Here is a 22894-nt window from a genome sequence, read left to right as displayed (position 1 = left end):
CCCTTCAGCCTGTTGCATAATATCCTCCAGGCTATAACACATGAATGTTTGATGGTGTACAGCTCTCTACACGGCACATTGAATATCCTTTGCTGCTGCAGTTTCATCTTTTTGACCAACCACCAACTCGCCGCTTACGCCGCGCGTCGGCCTCTAAGTGTCCGAACAGACAGACTCTCCGGATCCCTCTGACACAACCGTTAGCTTCTCCGACAGGAAAACCAATTCCAACCTGCAAGAGCTGATAGAAACAATCATCTCTTTGGCAAAAAGTTCATTCTTCTTAAATTATCCAAATCATTCAGATCAAACTACGTTTAATATCAGACAAATCACTTAAAAGCCTCTTATAAGAATTTTGTCAAAGTTTCAACAGAAATGTTGTATTTCGCCTGTAAATCTGAATGTCCTCTCACTGCGTCTGAAAGCATCTCTGCTGCAGGAAAGTAAAGTTTGATCTTTGCTTTTTGACTAAATGGGACAAAAACAAGATGAGAGTTAAAGGAACAGAGAATGCAATGTTACAGAAAACACTTTACATAAAAACACTGCATGGTGTTTTTGTATGAAGCTTTAACGGAAATATTTTTGCTTTCACCTTCATCTTTAATTTTCTTCAATGGGTTTCAGTTGTGGCGAACCTGGAACAGCAACAGGATGATTGCACAAGCCGGCACCTCCAGGCAATTCAGAGACGAGATGAAGGTGAAAGAAAAACAGTAAAAGTTTCAGACGGAGCTCCAGCGCTTTGTCTTCCCTTCAGATACAGATGTAGGTTCTGGAGTCTGAAGCCGCATCCTGCTCTATTTCCCTCATTTAAATCTCTCCTTTGGAAAGTCATCAGATGGAAAAGCCGGCTGGGGAAAGTGGGGAGCGAGTGGGACCAATAAATATTTAAAGCAGGCAGATTGGGCATTAAATTTATTTGCCTTTCAAATGTGTTTGGTAAAACAGGGGGCTTGTTTACAGCGTGTCTGCATGACTGACCACTTGGGATTCTCTCCTCTAAGACAGAACATCTATCCCATGAAGCGAGAGATGAAATGGGCTCCTGGCCAACAGAAACGCTTCTTTAAACACTTTAAAACAAGAACCTTGAGAAATATATCAAAATAAAAGTGTTTATTTAAATGCTTCATGAATAATTTACAGATACTTTTTAGATTAGTAGCAGAATTGCCAAAAAGCCGGAGCTGCTGAAGCGTGAAGACGGCCAACAAAGATATAAATAAATAAAAACGTTGGTGCAGGATTATTAATAGAATGAAATGAAAATGACAAAATAGAAAATAAGCAAAGCTTTTCTAAGTCCTGAGTCGTTTTCTGGAGTGAAAGATCAGAATGAAAACAGCAAACAGCTCAGGTTTTAGTTATTTCCTTCTCTTGTTTTCAATTAGAAAAATGTCATCTGGAAGAACTGATGGGTTCATAAAGACAACATTCATTATTATCCAGTTTTAAAAATGTGCAGCTTTTATAGGAAGAATAAAAAAATGCAAGCTGGACTCAAATGTGTAAGATACTATCTATTTTTTCAATATTTCATCAAATCAACAGCGTTTTCTAGATTTCTCTCTTTTGTAATCTAATTTCATACAAACCCAAATAATATTTTTGTAAAAAAAAAAAATCATCCTATTGATATTACATTTACAATGAAAAAATAGTACAGTGCATAAATAAAAGTAGGTCAGATTATACAGCGTTGAACCTAAAATGTTCAACGCTGCCAATACTAAGAAAAACACTCCATACTATTCTCCAAGAGCAAACACTATTAGCTACAATACGGAAATATTTAAACTTCAAATGGTTGGAATGAAGCCTTGTGTGCTTTCACTGAAATACTATGTGAGTAAAATGAAGTGGAGACGGTTTCAGAGACTCATCGCAAGGTTAGAGCGAGGCGTTGCACATTTAGAAAGAGGCGTTGCACATTTAGAACGAGGCGTTGCACAGTTAGAACGAGGCGTTGCACATTTAGAACGAGGCGTTGCACATTTAGAACGAGGCGTTGTACATTTAGAACGAGGCGTTGCACATTTAGAACGAGGCGTTGTACATTTAGAATGAGGCGTTGTACATTTAGAACGAGGCGTTGCACATTTAGAACGAGGCGTTGTACATTTAGAACGAGGCGTTGCACATTTAGAACGAGGCGTTGCACATTTAGAACGAGGCGTTGCACATTTAGAATGAGGCGTTGCACAGTTAGAACGAGGCGTTGCACATTTAGAACGAGGCGTTGCACATTTAGAACGAGGCGTTGCATTTAGAACAAGGCGTTGCACATTTAGAACGAGGCGTTGCACATTTAGAACAAGGCGTTGCACATTTAGAACGAGGCGTTGCACATTTAGAATGAGGCGTTGCACAGTTAGAACGAGGCGTTGCACATTTAGAACGAGGCGTTGCACATTTAGAACGAGGCGTTGCACATTTAGAACGAGGCGTTGCACATTTAGAACGAGGCGTTGCACATTTAGAACGAGGCGTTGTACATTTAGAACGAGGCGTTGCACATTTAGAACGAGGCGTTGCACATTTAGAACGAGGCGTTGCACATTTAGAACGAGGCGTTGCACATTTAGAACGAGGCGTTGTACATTTAGAACGAGGCGTTGTACATTTAGAACGAGGCGTTGCACATTTAGAACGAGGCGTTGTACATTTAGAACGAGGCGTTGTACATTTAGAACGAGGCGTTGTACATTTAGAACGAGGCGTTGCACATTTAGAACGAGGCGTTGTACATTTAGAACGAGGCGTTGCACATTTAGAACGAGGCGTTGTACATTTAGAATGAGGCGTTGCACATTTAGAATGAGGCGTTGCACAGTTAGAATGAGGCGTTGTAAATTTAGAACAAGGCGTTGTACATTTAGAACGAGGCGTTGTACATTTAGAACGAGGCGTTGCACATTTAGAACGAGGCGTTGCACATTTAGAATGAGGCGTTGTACATTTAGAACGAGGCGTTGTGCATTTAAAAGTAAGCATATGCTGTATGACATCAATTTCAGTGTCGTTCAGGTTACCTATAGTATAGCCGCCCTCCTGTCTTTTTCTGCCAGCCTCATAGTCAAATTACTTCCGAACAACGCTGTTGTGTTAGCCTCGTCGGCTAAAAGCATTGCATATGTTTTTTTCCGGATGTACTTGCCCCAGCTGCGGGGGGCAGAATAGGGCGGAGTCAACTTTAAACCGGTTTGATTGGATAATTCTCCTTAGTTCCAAATGCCCAGTTTGACTCTCATAGTGGTTTTATTCCTGCAGTGCAGTTAGCTTATGTTACCTTCTAGCATTAGCTTACGAGTAGAGGGTGTGAAATTGTAACATAAACATATTAAGTTCATCGTGAATCATCCTGAATTAACCCCCAACATTAAGAAATGCATCAGTTTTTCCTGGATTAAATTGTTTTTTCTCTGCTTTCAATGATATGTTTTTGTCCTTAGGAGACAATTTGAGTTTTTATGTCACTTAGACGGCTTAGTTCAAGGAACCGACTTAAAAATTATGAGTTGAAAAGAAAAATAAATAAATATCCTCTGGCAACAGCTGATAAAAATGTCTCAGGGTCTGATTTCAATAATCACAGCCTTTCCGCCAGCGCTCGCTTGATCGTTTTCTCCAGTGTCTGCAATATCTCACATCCTCCAGCGTGACTTGGCTCACTCAATAAACTGTTTCTACAGTTTGGCATAATGTATGATATCTAAAATCCCACAGCGTGAGCTGAGCTTTCCACAATTTCACCATCCATTTATCTACAATCAAACAGGGGAGAAGTGAATCTTTTATTATTTGTCCTGTTTAATTAAGACTGTTTAAAAAGTTTGGCTTTGATTGCTGAAGTTGGCTGGTGTCAGCGTGGCGTTTGTGACAGTAGGAGCTGTTCATTTGGACAAATGATGTGTCATTCTAACTTTGTTTGGCCTTCATCTCCTCTGACAGATCTAATAAGCTCTCAGACCTGCAGCGTGAACGCAGCCAGTCTCCAAAGCAAGTGTTCGCGTCGGCTTCAAAGCCCGGCGCGGCGGGGGTCCTGCGACCACGGGGCCTTCCGCATGAAAGGACAGGATTTCTCACATCACTGAAACCGATAATGCACATTATCACTTACAGTCTGTTTGCAGCGCCGTCCGCTGACTTGAAATAATAACCGACTGATTAAATGACTTCTGTCTTTGGACTGTAAATTGCTGCTTTTAAACCTTAACCCTGCTTGAGATCCAGCCGGCTCTGAAGGGAGGCTTTGATGTGCCTTTGGTTGGAGGAACACACACAACCTTGAGGCCTCGTTGTGCCGCTGAAGAGTGGCTAATTATCTCGGCAGCAGAAAGGTAAGGCGAGCGGGGACCGGCGTGTGTGGTCTCAGCGCGACGGCGGCTTTTAATGAGCCCACGCTCTGATCCGCCCACGTCAAGGACGGGATCGGCGTGATCCCGTCCCGACACGTGACCAAGCCTCCCTCGCTTTCCGGCAGGATTTTACATCCTTGAAAAGGTTCTCTCTTTTTTTGCGCTGAGGACAAAAAGATGGAGGCAGAGATCCAAGAAGATGGAGAAGAAAACAAGGATAAAAGGCTGAAACGCTCCAAGCTGGAGGGCGCTCCAGAGGACACTTCCTAGATTAGCTCCCCCCTCCCATCCGGCCCTCCGTGTTCCCTCCGACCCCGCTTCAGATGGGGAACAAGCGGCCCCGGGGCCCTCTCTATGGGCGTCTGGAGCCGGGTGGGTGGTTATCAGGGGACACGGGGCATTTAGACATCTGTCAGCCGCTAATGAAAGAGTTCAATTTAGTGGAAAATCTAAAACAACCTTGTCTGATGGGCAGGCTGACAGCTTTTAACTCGCTGTGAGTGTGAGTGTGTGTGTGTGTGTGTGTGTGTGTGTGTGTGTGTGTATCAGGAGGGGAAATTAGAAAAATAAATTAATAAAAAGGTGAAAGTAACTGCTGAGGCACATTTTCTCTGCAGATGAAAGTGGAGGATGTGTGTTAGAGGCAGCAGGAGTCGAGTCTTATGGCTTTAAATCGCTCCGGGGGGCGGCGCATGTTTCCCAACGATAGATGGGTTATGGAAGGGGTAGCGCGCGCCTGTGTGTGTGTGTGTGTGTGTGTGTGTGTGTGTGTGTGTGTGTGTGTGTGTGTGTGTGTGTGTGTGTGTGTGTGTGTGTGTGTGTGTGTGTGTGTGTGGTGGGGATGAACACATGGCTCTCCAGGCAACACTCTGTCTCCACCCCCCTCGACCTTCATTAGCGGGTCATTAGGAGAAGTTCAGGGAAAGCTGGGAAACAGTCGGCTCTGTTTGTCTTCACAGAAACTCTCATTATTGTTCTACGTTTTATTATTTTTTTTTTATAGCGCGCTGCGTCGTGACGGCGCATTAACGAAGCGAGGGTAGCCAAACCCAAAGCAGACAGATGTCTAGAAAAAGGCTTTATTATCTGCTAATACCTGGTTGTAAGAAAATATTGATACTGAATAGAAACAGAAAATATTGAAGTGTTTATTTAATGGTTGCCTCACATTTTGGGATTTTTTTAACCATTCTTCCAGAAATGCATATATGAAGTCAGACACTAATGTTGGGCGAGTATGGAGTCCCATTCCTGACTGAGTAGCTCTGATTGCAGACATTTCTGTTTATTTGTGGGCCCTTGAACACAGCATGTGTCTAAAGTGACGCAAATACAAAACATAGAAGAAGAGGATAAAGACGAAATGGAGGTAAAGAAAAGGAAAGTTTGTTCATTTTCCTTCTCTTGTTCTTCTCTTGTCCCATCACAAAAACAAACTGAAGAGAAAAAAAATTAATTCAAGTATTCATTTGTTTGATGCTTGGCTCATATTTTAGGATTTTTAAGGAAATGCATGTGTGAAGTCAGACACTGTTGTTGGACAAGTATGGTGTTACATTCCTGCCAAAGTCCCTGAGGAGGCTATTAAGTAATCACACCAGTCCATGTATTCATGGACAGATTGCAGATATGTCTTCTCATCCACAGGCCCATGAATGCAGCATGGGACGCATTCATGCTACGTCCCATGAATGCAGCATGGGACGCAGGCTGACAGGAGAAGAAGAAAAGCGGGAATGTGATGCGGAATCAAAGCACAGAAGAAGAGGAGGACGAGGACGGTGACAAAGAAGAACAAAAGGTGCAGAAAGTTTCATTTTTCCTTCATTTTTACCTCAACATGCTTTTTGTAGCATTAATAATTTCCTGCCATCATTCTAACTGAATATTTTATTATCTGTTTCATTAAATTGGTAAAATGTTTAAAAACTGATTGGTTTTCAGGGAAAAAACAGATTTTTAAAGATACTCCAGACATTTTAAACAGCATTTAAGCTGCAGGCTCAGAAAGACCAATTCAGAAACCTAAATATGCGAGTCGGCCCACAGCATGATGCCAACACCACTGTGCATAGCAGCTGGTTCACAAATTCTGCGTTGAACAAACTGAATAATTCATGATGTGATTATTACTTCATGATGGAAGAAATGTCTGCAGGCTGGTTCCATAATTTAAGGCTTTTCTTTCAAGTTGGGCCTGAAGCTGCAACAATAAGATTCACTTTATTGGTCAAAATTACAAACAAATGGAAAACAACCTGCAGGTGCAATCTGCACACATGAAAATCATGTCTGGACACATTTAAGTGCAGCGACATGAAGAGTGTTCCTGCCCCAATCCAACATGGCTGCCGCTGGCCACTGGCAGACCAGTTTGGGCCCCGTCCAGCTTTCCACTCTGATTGCATCTCTCCCTGTTAAGTTCCTGGGTTTGGAAAGAGCGATAGAGCGAGGGAAGGGAAGAGTGCCAACTCAAACATTGTTCCACTGGCTTTTACAGGCTCACAGAGTGGGGGAGTTAATAAGCAGGTATTGGTTTTTAACGGCGGCGCGTTTATTGCTTTGGCCTTGGGCGAGAGGCAGCGCTCCACTCCACCTTTTCCCCGTCCGTCCGTTCATCAGCTCCACTAATCTCTGGCTCGGCTCTCGCCCCGCTCCGCCTGCTCGCCTTTTGTTTTCACGTCTCTATGAGCAATTAATCCCAACTCCTCATCAAGCGCTGGCTTTTAGCCCCGCCCCCTAACCTTTTCAGCCTCGTCCAATCAGAAGCGTTTATGAAAAGACAAAATCAGAAACAAAACCGCATCAATTCGCCGTTATTGGGTTGCTATTGATTGTGTCTGCTGCAGGTACATGTTGGAGAGCCGCTGCGGTTTATTCAATTTAAACGCATATCTCCCAGTCAATACGGGATGATCTGACATCCGCGAGTCATTGTTGTGCATCTCCGACATGATGAATGCGACACAGCTTTAATTACAGACATATTGAGCTGTTGATCAGTGTCATCTGATCCTCAGAGGACGGATCCCTCCAGGTTCACCAGCACGGAGCAAAACGAGACCAAAACCCTCCAAACTGGGATTAGAAGCTGTTTAAATGCTGATTTCTGCGTTTGATGCTTTGTGGAAATTTTTACAGGCAGAAAGAGGCGTGTGGGTCGTGTTGCCCTGCGGTTTGTCTTGCAGGCGATAAAACTCTCTCTGTCCGCTCCATTAGCCTTTTAAACTGAAACGGCCTCACAGGCAACATGTAAAAGCTGCAGAGCTTGTCAGTACAAAGGTTACGTTGAACATAAGCTGGATTACATCAACAATTCCTGATTTTTTTCTGCTGATTTTCAGTTATGAAATGGAGGATTAGGGAGATTAAATACAGATTATAGGTTCTGCAGATTAGGATAAATGGAGCTATAATCTAGACTCATTCTGCTCCTCATGTGTGAAGTTGCTGCAGAAATGCCGCATCCCAGGTGAACAAATGAGCATCGTCACAGATCCTTCCTTCAAGCAGAAACAAACTCCATCAGTGTTTACACTCCTGCTGTCATTTGCAGTTTTTGCTGTTGCATTAGTTTTGATTATGTAATTACATAAATCTCAACATAATACAGATTGTAATACAATTAATAAAATGTTTGCTCCGTCGGGAACCTTTGTATTTGCATGTTTCTGGTACACCTGTAAATCTGACGCACAAACGACATCCTCCATCGACTGCTGAGTTTGTAGTTCTGCTTCTAAAACCCGATCTGATTGGACGCTGGAGAGCCTATCGTTGTGTTCAGGTTGCGCTAAAAGGAGTTAGCGAAGCTGTTCAAGCCCACGAGATAAAAACTGCTTTGATTTGATGATAAAATCATATTTTAGAACAGAAACGTTTTCTTGAATGTTCTCTTTATGAGGGCCACATAAAAGATTAAAGCGAGCTGGATTTGGCCCCCGGGCCTTGAGTTTGGTACATGTCCCTAAGTATATCTATTTCTGATTTGATCATAAAAATAGGATAGAAGAAAATATATACCAGCTACTAAAGTGTTTCTGCACAAATATTTGGAACCAGACCTGAGAAATATTATGTCTTACATAAATTTCTAATTTTCTTTCAATTTTATTTTAAAGGAAATAAATAAAACTGTCCAGTCATATAAATGTACACAGTTACAGAAACAGATGCCTGGTTATGTTGAAGTGAGTGCAGAGAAAAGACCTGAAGGTTCAGTTCAGCTGCATCAGGATGGACATTTCCTCCGACTCTGCAGGTTTACCTGCAGGACGGCTGACCAGAGCGGATCGGACGGCGTTACTGAGGCGATTTCATGTCCTGTAATCCTAAACCTGCTGCTGCCTCTGTCCTCAGGCCGCTTCTCTCCTCCAGCCGGATCACCGGACGGATCAACAGGCTGACTTTAACCCTCTTATTCCGCTTGCAATTAACACGCTTCGTCTGCGCAGAGGAAGCGGCAGCATTCTGGCTCCATACGGGGAATATGAGGGGCTCCCAGCTGCCCCCCTGAACCGCCTGGAGGCCGATCCAATGATCCACTGGAGGAAGCTGAAGGTTTGCAGGCGGACCAGAGTTTGGTTATGCGTTCACACTCACCAAACGAACCGGATTTCAAGACAAACGGACTGGAGTTGGATTAAAGCGGAATAAACTGGGTTGGTGGGAATTAACCCAGACATAAAACTATGTCTGATGACATCAGATGATTGTTGTTTCTTTTCTTTTTTCCAGATGTTTGCAGTGGCCACCCCGGACCAGAGAGACGCCCTGAACAGAGAGTCGGATTCCCACATTTAACCCATTGAGTGCAGTAACACCACAGAGGAGCTTAACTGCCAGAGCAAGGACATGAGTACGAGAGCAGTGTGTCTTTTCTTGGTTTAACGACTTTTATATCTCATTACAACCCAAATAATTTCTTGTCTAAATGAGAACAGTGTAACAGCAAAACGTGTGTCGTTTCGAAGCAGCTGATGGGAGGACGGAGACGGAGGAAGTCCCTTTATGACTTTTTAACATGCTGTAATCTGTCAGGAATGTTTTTCCACACTGAGTGACAAACTGACACGCATTCGCTGTAACAAACTGCTGCATGCTCGCCTCTGTAAGCTGGTTTTTATCGAGATGTCCTGCTGATCTCTTGTGATCTAACAGGAGAAACCTGAGTAAATAAAGAAAACTACTTCAAATAATCATGTTTTCTATGGTAGAATATGAGAAGACTTTAGAGGAACAACCAGCAGTCCTGGTGGAACCTCTGGATGTTCAAACTGTGCTAGAAAGTTTAATTTGCATCTCTGCAGGCCCAATAAAGAGACCACATTACATCTCTGACTCCTGCAGCTCCACCAAAACAAATCCAGCTCTTTCTAATGTTATGATCCAGCTGGGAGACACCTTCAGCTCAGCTTCGAGCTCCACGCCATTCACAGCGTGTTCCTCTGGAGGAACAATGCTTCCAAACAACAGTATTTGTTTCCAACAAACTCCCAGCGGCGGCTTCCTCCAGCATCTGCTTCCCTGCTTATCAACAACCAGGCTTCTCACACAAACTCCCTGCGACAGGCGGCTGCTCACCTGCGCGCGCCCGGTCACTCACCGCGGCTAAATGCGGCGTGGCAGCATGGAGGTAATCTCACCGACACACGCAGGCCGGGGGCGAGCGCGCCTCAGGGCGCTGCTGGGAGTGTGTGATTAGAGCGAAAGGTGGGAAGAGGAGAAGCCAAGACACAAATACTCACCCCTGTTAAGGTCTTTATGTTATGCAGTGCATTCTGGGCTTCAAGGGCAGCTTTCCTTGTGTAAAACGTGACAAAACAGCAGCCTGGAGAGACAGAGGAAACACAGAGAGCAGAGGGATCAGCAACAAAGAGCAGCTTCTATATTCATCCGCTTGGCATCACCTGTCGACACCTGCAGACGCTGAGTGAATGTTAACCACACAAACATCCAGCGCCGAGATGACGAGAAGGCTTCTGGATTGGTTTCAAAGCTTGATGAGTCGAGTCAAGAGGAAGCGGCTCGCAGGGAGACGCAGGAACACAAAAACAAAATAAAACACAGCAGCTTCTCCTCATTAATCCTGCAGCAATCAGAGGGAAGTTGCAGCAGAAGGAAGCGATGCGTTCACTGACCTGATTTACGCCGTAATTACAGACATGAAGGTTAAGCCAGGAAGCAGAGAGCCTCTGCAAATTCACATTTATGGCCTGTTTGTTCCTCAAATCATAGAAAACGGATAATTTCTCTCTGCAGAAATCTGTTTATCTTCTGTTTGTGAACTGAGATATCTCCAAAATGTTTATGTCATGTCCCTAAAGATGAATTGGATTCATTTTACAAAACAGTCAAATTATTTAAAATTATGGGAAAAAGCTGTAAAAATATCTCAATGATTAAAATATATTACTGCCATAATGACCAATATCATTACTCTTATTAGTATTATCTCTAATACTCATTATAATTATATTTTATATCATATTCTTTTATTACTTTTATTATTTTTATTAACAATACACATAGTAAATTTTTAAAATTATTATTCTATATTTTATTTGAAGATTAATTTCTGTACTCAGTTTTTTTTATTGTACTTTTATCTACAAATGTCCTGTGAAGAATCGAACCTTTAATTATGGAAAATGATCTGCAGGGCCTTTATTAACGCTCTGGTTGCTTCCATTCTCCGTCATGTTTGACCTGATGGATTATATTTAATCCCAAACATTAAACAGAAAGATGCAAAGTGCAGCAGGTTTGTGAGTCCCTGCAGGGAGGAGAGAAGAGCTGCAGCCCGGCTCTGCAGATTCTGCACATTCATGCAAAACAGAAAGAAATCGTAGGTGGATGTTTCTCTTCTGCAACCATCCGCTGTCTGTTGATCTGCGTCAGAAAATCAGAAGATCCTTCAATTCATGAAAAGATTTTAGAAGTTCTTTTGAATCCACACTGAGGATGCAGCACAGAATTCATTACACCCTGTGGGTTTGAGATTGTGTTGCATCAAACATGAGCTGGCTTCATTAGAGAGGTAAATATCCCATTATGGCGCCGCAGCCACAGGTGAGCCGCTGCCGGATCGTCCTTCTCCAGTTTTTTGCCATCTGTTAATTTCTGTTTATTTGTCCAGCGGTGAGCAGAATGCGCTTTTGTTTACATCTGCTTTGTTGTTTTCCCGTTTTGCTCCCGACACAAATCAAAGCAGCCGGACCGCGGCGGAGCCGCTGCTGGTTCTGATGGCCGGTGATGCCTGCCTGGCGGTCCAGCAGCGAGCATCTGGAGCGGGTTTCGACCGCCGTCCCAGAGATGAGGCCGGGAGCGAAACGGATCTGGATTCCTGCAGCGTCCGGCGGGACGAGTTGGCCCTTCGCCTGGTGCCCGCCGCCGCGTTGCGCTGTGCCCGCCGCGTTGCGCTGTGCCCGCCGCGTTGCGCCCGCCGCGCAAGCAGATAACACCGGGTTTAGTGTCTGCTTCACCTCCACATGTCACTTCCTGTTCCCTTCTAATGGGACAATCAGCAAGATGGAGGAGGAATTTAGACTTAGCATCATACACAACAAACAGAAGAGCAACAACTCAAATCAGGTGGAACCTGACTAACAACACGAAGCAGGCTAAAGCTGCTCCATCTTGTTTTCCTCTATTTGGCTCAAAGAATGAAGGTTAAATTGTGGCCCAGTCAAAGCTTGGACTTTAAGCTGACCAGGTGTTTGGTTTAAAGTTAAGCTGTAGCCTTGGAGCCACGTTAGCTTTTAGTGGTTTTTCTCCAGCTTGGTGTAAAGAGTATGTCATTTAGCGGGGAACCGTTAGCGTAGCCTCAGCCCACAGCATCACTACTATTGTCATTCCAATTGCAGCAGTGTTCACATTCTGGCCATTTTCAATTCCAATAACCAGTGTTAGCCGCTAGCCACCAATTCCAGTGGCGTTTCCTGCAGAGCTGGACATGCGAGGGTTAGCTTTTGGTGTTAGCATTAGTGATTCTGGTGGCATATAGCATGCAGGGGGGCTGGCTGCTGAGGCTGGAGCGCCGCCGCTGCGTTGAGATTCCCGAGCCGTCGCCGCGCCTTGGAGCCATGCAGCATGTGGCGGATCGTCCCAGGTGGTGGGCTGTCAGGACGGGGATCAAAGAGCAAAGGAGCGGACCTCACACACACACATTTACACACCCGGGTGTGTCACTTCCACCTGTTTAACAGTCAGCACTCGTAGAAAAAAACCCTGCAGTGAGCCACAGAGTGACACATTTATCTGAGGAGTCTCTACAGCAACGCCTTGCATTTACACAAACACGCTTTAAAAGTGCTAAAAATGTGCTGCCGCCTGGCATAAATGCTTCTTCCGGCGGTTTTTGTGAGTCTTTTCTCGCAGCACAAACATTTACTCTGAGGCAGAGGGGCTCAGAGCGCTGAGATCCGCTCTGCTTGAGTTGTTGAAGAGGGACTCTCAAAAAATACACACCAGAGACGAGCGCACACAAACTCCAGGAGAGGGTAAATCTATTACAGGCTGCTGCGTGTGTGTGTGTGTGTGTGTGTGTGTGTGCGTGTGCGTGCGTGCGTGCGTGCGTGTGTGTGTGTGTGTGTGTGTGTGTGTGTATGTGTGTGTGAGAGAGAACAACAGGAAGAGGAGCTAAGAGGACAAGAGGAAGAAGGGCAGAGGGTGTGCACCACAGAAGAAGAAGAGGGATGGGGGAGGAAGAGGTTGTGAACAGAATAAAGAGCAGAGGAGGGAGATGCTGGTTCATAAATGCTTCATGGAGGCTGAAAGGCGGCCTTTGACTGAGCGAAGACGCCCCCCCCCCCAACCTGTTTCTGTCAACACATCCAGCCTCTGGAACAACAGAGCAGCAGCTACGGTGGTCCTGAAGGGTCAAATCGACCTCGCATGTCAGCTTTTACTGAAAATCATTCCCAAGTGATTCACCTTCACCTCTTTTCACAGCAACTTATAAAACCATAAAAACAGGGTTTAATATTCAACCCTTAATGTTGGTTTAAAAATCCTAATTCCACTTTCAAGACAATTTACCATGTTATAAATCAAATAATCTGAGAGAACTAGAACTTTTTAAACCAACATTAAGGATCTATTTACTTTAATCAAGATCCTACACTTACAACTTAGATGAGATAAAATTACAATATTTTATTAGAATTTGGTGTTTTTGGATTTAATACTTTCTAAAAATACATCACATGTTTTTAGAAGCAGAATAATTTTTTCCAACCTGGCAAATAATTGAAGTATTTTTTTAAAAAGTCTAACTTCTCTAAAGTGGTTAAAAGGGCGTTTTATTGTGAAAATAAGAGCAGCTCCGCCCTTTAATGTGACTTTTTGTGGCCAATGAAGTCACTCCGGTTTGTTTCTGTAATTGTTCATTTAAACGCAGCGATCAGTCGGTCGGTCAGGCCGTCTGCTGCTGCAGCCGCTAATCTTCTAAAGACCTCAGTCAGTCAGAAACCCGTTTGGACCTGTGATGGTACGTCTCGGTTCTGTCTGCACTGTTTGCTGGCAGGAAAATGCATGAATATTCGGTTCAAGGAAATCAGGTGACATTGTTGAATTATCTGAAATTTTACAGGATTTAAGGGGAAAGTGACCGGCCATATTTCCATCAACACTGAAACATTTAAACCTGACAGCTTCATGCTAAAGGTCAAAGTTCACGTCAGAACACTGAGCAGGAATGTGGAGCTAAACTTCGGTTTTAAGGCTCCTGGTGATAAATCAAGTTTATTTATTAATCGTTTATTTTCCATCGATGGTTTTGGGCTTCTGTAGCTCAGAGTGATGTCAGCACGCTCACGGCGGCCATCTTGTTTTACAGCTCCTGCTTATTTGAACTTTAAATTCCAATTTTTAATAATGAACAAAATTCATAATATTACAATAATTATAATGTGATATTAACAGAATTATATTGTGACATTATGAGAATGGCACCATGTAAAATAATCTATTGGCGTTGAAGCTCAACAAATATTTAATAGAAATATTAAATCTTTAACACATTAGCGTCAAATAATTAGCACTGTCAGTAATTTGAATTAATTATGCTAATAAGAGGCGAGCCGCTCATAGCAGATCCTGATGTTTCAAAAATACATTTGCTTCATGTGAAAACGACAAATACAAAAAAAAAAAACTTGTTTGTTGCTAAAATCTTTCGGTGTTTGGATGAGAAAGTATTTTATCGAAAACCAAACTGCAAGAATCACGAGTCACAAGAAACCATGAAGAAGAAAACGACAGGAAGTGGCTGGAGGCCGATGGAGCGGCGAGTTTATCAACGACTTATTAACTTATTCAGTGACGCTAATCATGTTTCTCATTTAATGGAAACATTTATTACAGAAACGCAGCAACTGGTTCCAATGAATGAATGAATGAATGAATGATGGACTTGAACAAGCTGCTGCACAAAGTGAATTCTTTGTTATTTTTATTGTAAACAAATTAAGTTCAGGCATTTAGAGAGCAGAAAATATTTTCTGAGTTTCTCTGCAGGCGCCGTCAGGCTCGGCTTTTATCATCACCTTCTCAGGTGTCGCCACTGAGGAGGATGAAGCTAAAAACCAACAATATGCTCCTGCAAACCAGCAGCGGCGCTTCATCTCAGGAGACAAATCAGAAAGCACTGCGCTTGAATGATGTGGAACCGCCTTTTATTTTGTCTTTTACCAACTAGGTGACCAAATGAAATGCAAACCTGCTGCTTATACTCTGATGAGACGCTGCACTTCCACACTGAGATAAAGAGGCAGACCTTCACAGGCAATGCCCGTCTAAGCAGAGATGGCAGTTTCATGGTCAGCTAATCTTGTTCCAGGATTACCATCTGCAGCGCAAATCAAAGAAAAGCAGCCAACACCGAAAGCGACAGAGGCTGAATCGAGTCAAACCGTGTCGTTCCGAGAAGCAAAGCAGCAAATGTCAGAAGCTTTTTGCTCCCGGGAAACCAAATCCTGAAAAAAATGCAGCTGGAGCTTCAGATTCTGATGGCAAAGCCTGAATCATGGACACTTCACGGCCCGACCCGACCCGCGTTCCCATCAGAAAGTACCACTGCAAGTTCTGTTCATGTCTTCTGTGTGTCAGCTTCCACTGGTTCTGCTGCTGAATGACAAAAGACAAAGTGTCGGTTCCTCCAGGCTGAAAGTCCCTGCAGAGTTCTGAGGAACCGGGCCGATCCGATCCGTCAGAGACCCAGTTAAAGATCCAAAAGGACCAAAATCCAGGTACCAAACTTTGGGTTTGGAGATTTTATGTGTTTTCCAATAAACAAGGAAACAGTTTTAACAATATGAGAATAAAGTTTTAATGTCAGCAGAATGAAAAATATAAAACATGACAAAGTAAATATTCAGGCTTTTTCTCATTCAAACTTTATTTCTTGTAATTTTAGGATTTTCTTCTGGTGAAACTGTCTTCATTCTGCTAACATTTTAACTATATTCTCATAACTAACATTCTCATGGCCCGGTCCTAATGCTCTATCATACGACTCACAAAAGGGATGATGGAAATAAAAACTGTTTTTGAAAGTATTTCCTGTCATTTGTAATTTGTTTTTTAGAAGAAGAAATACTAGTCTGCACAGTTAAATTCATGAAAGACAAAATTAACTTTAAGTCCAGAGAATCATCTCTTCTACATTTTCTGGTTGAATATTTCTAGAAATTCAGATTTTTTACTGATAATATTCTTTCCAAACTTCCCCTGATTACTGGAAACTGTTCATTTCATGATTTTTGCCTTAAAACATTTAAAAGCAGCAGAAAACAGCCAATAAAAGCAGGTGAGGTAAAAAGCTGATGAGCATCCCCAGATCCCTGGGCTGAAACATCAACAGGTTATGATCACGTATTCAGAACATCGCCTGCAAAACGCTAAATCACTGCACACTGAATCCTCATGTCAGGCTGAGAGGAGAAAAGGAGAAACGTTTAGAGGTTATAAAGGCCGACCTACATGCTCCGATAACAGCCCTGCTAAACGCTTTTGTTGCCTTTGTGCTGAAATAGGACGAACCCCTGCTGAAAATGATGCGGCTGAAATTGTGAAAAATCTGCTCCAAGGTAGCAATTTAAGCCGTCAGTTTAAGTGGCGATAAGTAATTGGTGTTTAGTTAAAAAAACAGAAACAGGAAGAGAAAGAGAAACACGCTCCTGATGCGAGAAATAATCAGAAAATCTCCGGTTTATCGCTCTGCTTCTGCAGCCATTCACCTCAGAATAACAATAATAATCCATATTCATGACGGCGTAATAAAAACTGGAGCAAAAGTTTGAACTTTTCACTAATATGCATTTAAATCCACTAAACCTCCTCTGTTGTTTCTGTCTGGTTCTTCAGTTCAATCAGTTTCTTTTTAGGACGTTTGAAACGAATTCATGGACTTTGTTCACAGCGAAGATCCAGAAACGTTTTGTTTTCCTGCTGAAACTTCAAGCTGTTTCTGTTGAGCTTTAAGGAAAGCAGGCCCACATCATGATGCAGCCAACACAGCTGGCAGGCCCACATCATGATGCAGCCAACACAGCTGGCAGGCCCACATCATGATGCAGCCAACACAGCTGGCAGGCCCACATCATGATGCAGCCAACACAGCTGACGGGCCCACATCATGATGCAGCCAACACAGCTGACGGCCCACATCATGACACTGCCAACACAGCTGGCAGGCCCACATCATGATGCAGCCACACAGATGGCAGGCCCACATCATGACACTGCCAACACAGCTGGCAGGCCCACATCATGACACTGCCAACACAGCTGGCAGGCCCACATCATGACACTGCCAACACAGATGGCGGGCCCACATCATGATGCTGCCAACACAGCTGGTAGGAAGGTCAAAGTTCAGCTGTTATGAAGGTTTTTCAGGTCCTAACAGTTGTAAACACCTTGTTGCCATGATTACCCATCATATTACCTGTCCCAACATTAAAAACAGGCAGAAATCTTCCCAGAGCGAATAATTGTTCAAATAACAACAAAGATTTACATGAATTATTAAGAAAGCAAAAGGCTGAAGTTAAAATAAAAACTTTGCTCTGATGATTTACGGTGCTGCTAATCCAAACAGATTAATAATCTCTGTTACTGATGCAGATTTTCATTGAAATTGTCCAGGAAATATAAATTTTTCTCCAAACGAGGCTGTAATTATTCAGGCTGCGTTTATCTACAGAAAAATGTAGAAGTCAGTTAGTGCTGGAATCTTTTCCTCTGATTTATTAGAGTAATATTTGCAGGTCTCAGGGGATGAAATTATCCTGTATCCATAGTGTGAAAAATTTGCATAATTTCTTATTTCTAAGTGTTAAAATCTTCTTTCCCGTCTTATTACAGCTGCAGGTTGGAATCTGCTGAGGCTGAATCAGCACAGGGGGAAAAGCCCTGCGGGTCCAGAGGAAGAGGGGGGGGGGGGGGCAGGAAGTGCCCAGGCCCGGCGGCAGCGGGGGCATGAGGGGCCGTGGCCCCCCGGACAGGACACTGTTTCTTTATTATTACTGCAGATTTGCTGATTTCAGTTCTGGCTCCCAGTGGCTCTTTTCAGACGTTACAAAAGTTGAATCCGTTGTTAGCGCGTCGTAACGTGTTTTTCCGAGCCGCCTTTCAACGCAACATGAGCGCCAAGATGGTTTCACTCCTGCTGCTGCTGTGCAGAACGCTGCAGGTTTTCCCCTAAGTTAACAGATTGAGGTGATTAATGAAGTCAAATGATGACTAGCCAAAGCTAATATATGTCATGCTAAGCCTGTTAGCGACTGCAGGCGGCAGAGTTTGCTGTTATCTGCACCTCTGCACTGAACCCTGTTGAATCTGCTGCCTCAAAATGAATATTCACTTGTTTTCTTATTTGAGTCTTTTTGTTATTTTGACCATTTCTTATTTTCTGCTAATAAATATTACATTTTTGCTTGTTGTCAGTAGTTCATTGAATGAAGGAACAATGTTCAGTTTAATCAAACATAAAGAGTAAAACCAGAAAAACTGAACATTTTGGTCAAATCTTTTGTTCATCAGTGGGTTTAATTAACTTCATTCAATTGAGTAACTTTTTTGGGGAAAAAGTATTTGTAACAGTAGTTTGACTGACTTTACCTTTTTCTTTTACTTGGGTAATAATATTGCTGCTGCTCTTGTGTGAATAGATTCATTTAGCATTTAAATAAATAGACGTCAGAGATCAGAAACCTGCGATTTCTGCAACATGTGAGTAAAGTTTATGCAAATTTGAACATAATTACTCAAAATTTGGAGACGTCACTGTTTATTTTGTATTGATAAACATGAACGGTTTGTTCAGTGATATTACAGTAAAAGCTTGTTTATTCTGTCCCTGCACAGTAAACTCTGAGGCTGCTAGCGCTGTTAGCACCCGAGGCCTCCGGGTGGCGCCGGTTGTTTCCCTCCCCGCTGGGCGTCCGGACCATGGATGTGAGTAATTTTTGAGAGACGGGGAGCGCAGTCCGGATCCGACAGCGCAATAAAGAAGAGATTTACCGATGGAGAAACACAGAGGATGAGTGGAAGGCTTCAAACAATGGCGCCTCTCTGACGGGCGTTTGGCCGACGCTCTAATCCTGTTAAGCGGGACTCGGTCCAACTCACAGCACTTCACAAATCTACACAATCCACTGGTTACTTTGGCGAGGAGGCACCAGCCCCCCACCGCAGAGACAACAGGAGGCGTTTTTCTGGGAACCAAAGCCAACGTCTGGATGACCCAAAGAATCTTCACTCGGAACCCAGCAGCAATCTCCCCGTCGCTGAGCCAGCAGCAGAGCAACCAGAAAAAACAGATGAGTTGAAAACCCACACAGAAAAAAAGCTCCCATTAAAATCCACCTGCAGCTGCTCTCTAATTGGGCCTGGCTAGCCGACTCAAAAAGCCAACGTCTAGTTAAGGCGATATAATTGGCCGCTCTGCTTTAGGAAAGAATGAAATAAATCAGTCCCCGTCTCAGGTCGGCCCCGACTCAACCGAATCCATTAGAGCAGATAATTGTTTTGGACGGAGCGGCGTTCGCTCCACGTTGCCATAGCGGAGCGGGGGAGGCGGTTGGCTCTGCCGGGTCTCTGGACGCGGAACCGGAACCGAGCTGATCGGGAATCAGAGGCTCTATTCTCTGCCTGCGTTTATCTGGAAACATGGCTGCAGCTTCCACCAGATTCCTGTTTTCATCTCCTTCTATCCATCAGAACAACATTTAAGGGATGGCATGCAGAGCAACAGACACGCCTGTTCTATGACTGCTGAGGAAACGGTTTGTTACTGATCATTGTGCAACATTTCTGTCAAACCTTTGAGGTTCAGTCTGAGATTATTCCATCTGTTGGTTCATTTCTGCAGGTTTCAACAGCAAAAGTTAGAAACTGAGATTCCTGAAAACCTCTCAGCGTTTTCAACCACTTCCTGCTTATTACAGCCATGTGCAGCTCCAGCATTTCATGAAATTATGCTTTGCTACATTTTAAGTTTTCTCAAAATTGCCCAACATCCAAAGATGGAGACAGTTTTTTAAAACAGTTTTTAAAAAAGCATCAGACGCTCAGCGCTCCCTGCGGAGTCCCGCTGGGATCCGTACCAGGACCTCTGCTTGGTTTTTGCTGCTGTTTTCACCATTTTGTAGAAACGTTGAAATGATTTTACTGTAATTTCTCAATATGAAATTAGTACTAAAAGTTCTGATTTTCCAGTTTTAACAACAGGAAAACAACCAGAGTTCATTTTTGGTCTAATTTTGATGATCTTTATGTTTTTATGTGTTTATTGCTGCTTTGTTCTTGACCTTTTCATTTCTCATCCACTGGAGTTTTACAGCACAGATCTTTGGTTTGGTTTTAACGACATGGTGTAGAGATTATAATCTGATTATAGATTATAATCTGTAACGCCTGTCCTATCAACTGGACAATAAATGTTATTTTAAGGCCCTTTATGACACAATCTGACATGACTGCTTGGTAAAATATGTTGATTTTATTCCAAACATTCTCCAAAAAAGTTAAATCTTTGGAATCTTAAAAATCGACTTCCTGCAATTTAGATTTTTCAGTTTCACATGAATTCTTTAAACTTTTTTTCTTGTGCTTTCAAACATTCGTCACCTCCTTGTTACCTGCAGGCTGGATCTGCAGCATCCTAATATTCCCTCCATGATGCATTTGCTTTCCATGTGGCTTGCAGTTAATTTTTCATACTTCCATATTTCTGAATTATTTCCAGGTCACGCTGTGCACAAAGAATTTGGTGCAGAAAAGAGCCACTTAATGAAGACATTAAACTTATTGTGTGTGTCTCAGCAGCTCATGTGGGCTATGGTGCATCATTAAGATAAATGACATATCACATCCTCTGCCAAAACCCCGACACACACACACACACACACACACACACACACAGCAACACACCCGACATGGAGCTTACGGTTGTGTTTTAGCAAGAGGACCATTTTCTGTTTACCCCTCTGGCTCTCCTTGTCTCATTCTCTCTTTATCTCTCCCTGCATCTCTGTCTCTCTTTCAGCACAAAATGGCAAATTGCTCCATTTCTCACTCACTCCTCTTTCCTCCACCGCTCATCCAGTCATCTGGTTATTAACTCCAAACACATTAAACCAACACAAGCTCCACCAATATCCCCTAGCCGCTCCTCGTCGGCATAAACACACACATCTACACAACAGACCTGGGATTTCACCAACAACAACGAAAAGCAGCTTCATGTTGGACCCAATTAACACTCTGGAACCAAAGCAGAAAATCTGGGGGATTATTCAAAGTAACGAAGCTCACGTCCAAATCAACTCCCGCAGTTTATTAATTTTGGCTTCTAACTAACCTAAACAGGCTTAGAGAGATCAGTTAAAGTTTGTGTTTTTGGAAGCGAAGCAGAGATCCGGATATTTCTGGGTTTTAGGGAAACGACTGGCGTTTGCTGCAGGAATTTGGTTTTCCAGGCTCTCAGACACCAGATGACAAAATTAATAATGAGTGGAGGATTACACTGATCCACTGATAACCACTTAGTGGTTTGATGAGGAAAACTGTAGTTTAGCCAAAGCTTTCAGTGGGAATTAAATCTTTTAATTAATCATTTATTTACTCCTCTTCATCCAGTGTTGCTAAAGATCTGATTTAAAGTTATACTTTGCAGTTTGGCTTCAATGAAGCAACAGAAAACAAAGGATTTCCTCAATAAACAGCAAATAAATTACATGTATCTAATATAATGCATCAGAGCAGCCAGTGCAGAAAATAAAAACATCTTTTCACTTCCTTATCCAGAAGTTTAGGAAAACATCTGGAACTCCAACATTAATGAGGTTGAGAAGGAAACTGAAGTCATGATGAGAAGCTTCTGAAAGAGAAACTTCATCAGCCGTTAATCGCTGCTGCTGCAGCCGCTGCTGCTGCTGCTGCTGCTGCTGCTGCTGCTGCCGCTGCTGCTGCTGCTGCTGCCGCTGCCGCTGCTGCTGCAGCCGCTGCCGCTGCTGCTGCAGCTACTGCTGCTGCTGCTGCTGTGAATTTGCTCTGATAGAAAGGAGGATTCAGTCGTTTTCTCCGTTTTAAACGCTTCAGTCTTTCCACTTTATCACACAAACCAGTATTATAGACAGATCTGTCTGACCTACTTTAATGAGCCGAATACCTTGGTTTGTACCAACATCAACATATAATTTTGTTGTCAAATTAAAACATTTTTGTAGATAAACACGTTTAACACTTTATAAAATGGATTAGAGTGATTTCACACAGATGTAACTGGTGAAAACTTCAAATTTATAACAATTTTAACACATTTTTATGGAGTTTTGGCTCTTCGGAAACATAACAGTACATACAGTACAGTTTGGCCAATTAAACTAATGTTATGTGTCATGATGTATTTTCTTGTGTTTTTTAATTACATTTAGCTTTAAATTTTCTCTCAAACAAAATGAAGTGGAGGACTTAACGTCTATTAATCTAATTTATTACATTTCTGACAAAAATTTCTTATGGTTTTAGACTTCATTATTTGTAAATAAAAAACAATTCTTACATTAAAACTTGACAAGCATGAAATATGTTTTTCTTTAATGCTTCATTGAAAAATCGGTTGATGTTTCATCTTTCTAACACCTGCAGCGCAGCCAGCCACCAAAACCACCAACGATTTCATGTTACAAAGATTTACAATGAATAATTTATAAGCTTGATCCTCCAAAAGTTTCAAATCAGAAGAAGCTTCACAGAAATCTTCAGAATAACAAGAGGAATCCAGAGAAACTTGTTGGAAAACAGTTTCCTTCACTGCTGCATGATGGGAGAAAACAACATTTTCACAGCTTCAGGTATAAAAACGACAAGCTCATAGAAACACATCTAAGTGATTTTTAAGGTTTGACACGATTACTTTCCTGGATGAAGCCTTCGCAGTGCCTGGAGAGATGTGAGCCGGCATTACAGAAACAATAACTCTTCCATTCACATCAAATCTCTTGTTTATTAAGTTAGATTAT

General features: G+C 42.8%; 1 protein-coding gene across 18 annotated transcripts in view; it reads right to left on the bottom strand.

Annotated features, from left to right (window-relative positions):
• The window catches only part of celf2 (cugbp, Elav-like family member 2), a 207809-nt gene that overhangs the window by 52376 nt on the left and 132539 nt on the right, over positions 1-22894 (bottom strand). For all 18 annotated transcript variants that reach the window (XM_055020784.1, XM_055020783.1, XM_055020771.1 and 15 more), the window contains one exon: positions 10112-10194. In XM_055020784.1, coding sequence (XP_054876759.1) covers positions 10112-10194 — 83 coding nt within the window. The remainder of the gene's footprint in view (positions 1-10111; positions 10195-22894) is intronic.

The sequence above is a fragment of the Poeciliopsis prolifica genome, unplaced genomic scaffold, assembly GCF_027474105.1.
Source record: "Poeciliopsis prolifica strain line A6 unplaced genomic scaffold, Auburn_PproV2 SCAFFOLD070, whole genome shotgun sequence".
Taxonomy (NCBI): domain Eukaryota; kingdom Metazoa; phylum Chordata; class Actinopteri; order Cyprinodontiformes; family Poeciliidae; genus Poeciliopsis; species Poeciliopsis prolifica.
The sequence above is the reverse complement of the archived record's forward strand: the minus strand, read 5'-3'. Positions and strand labels throughout refer to the sequence as shown.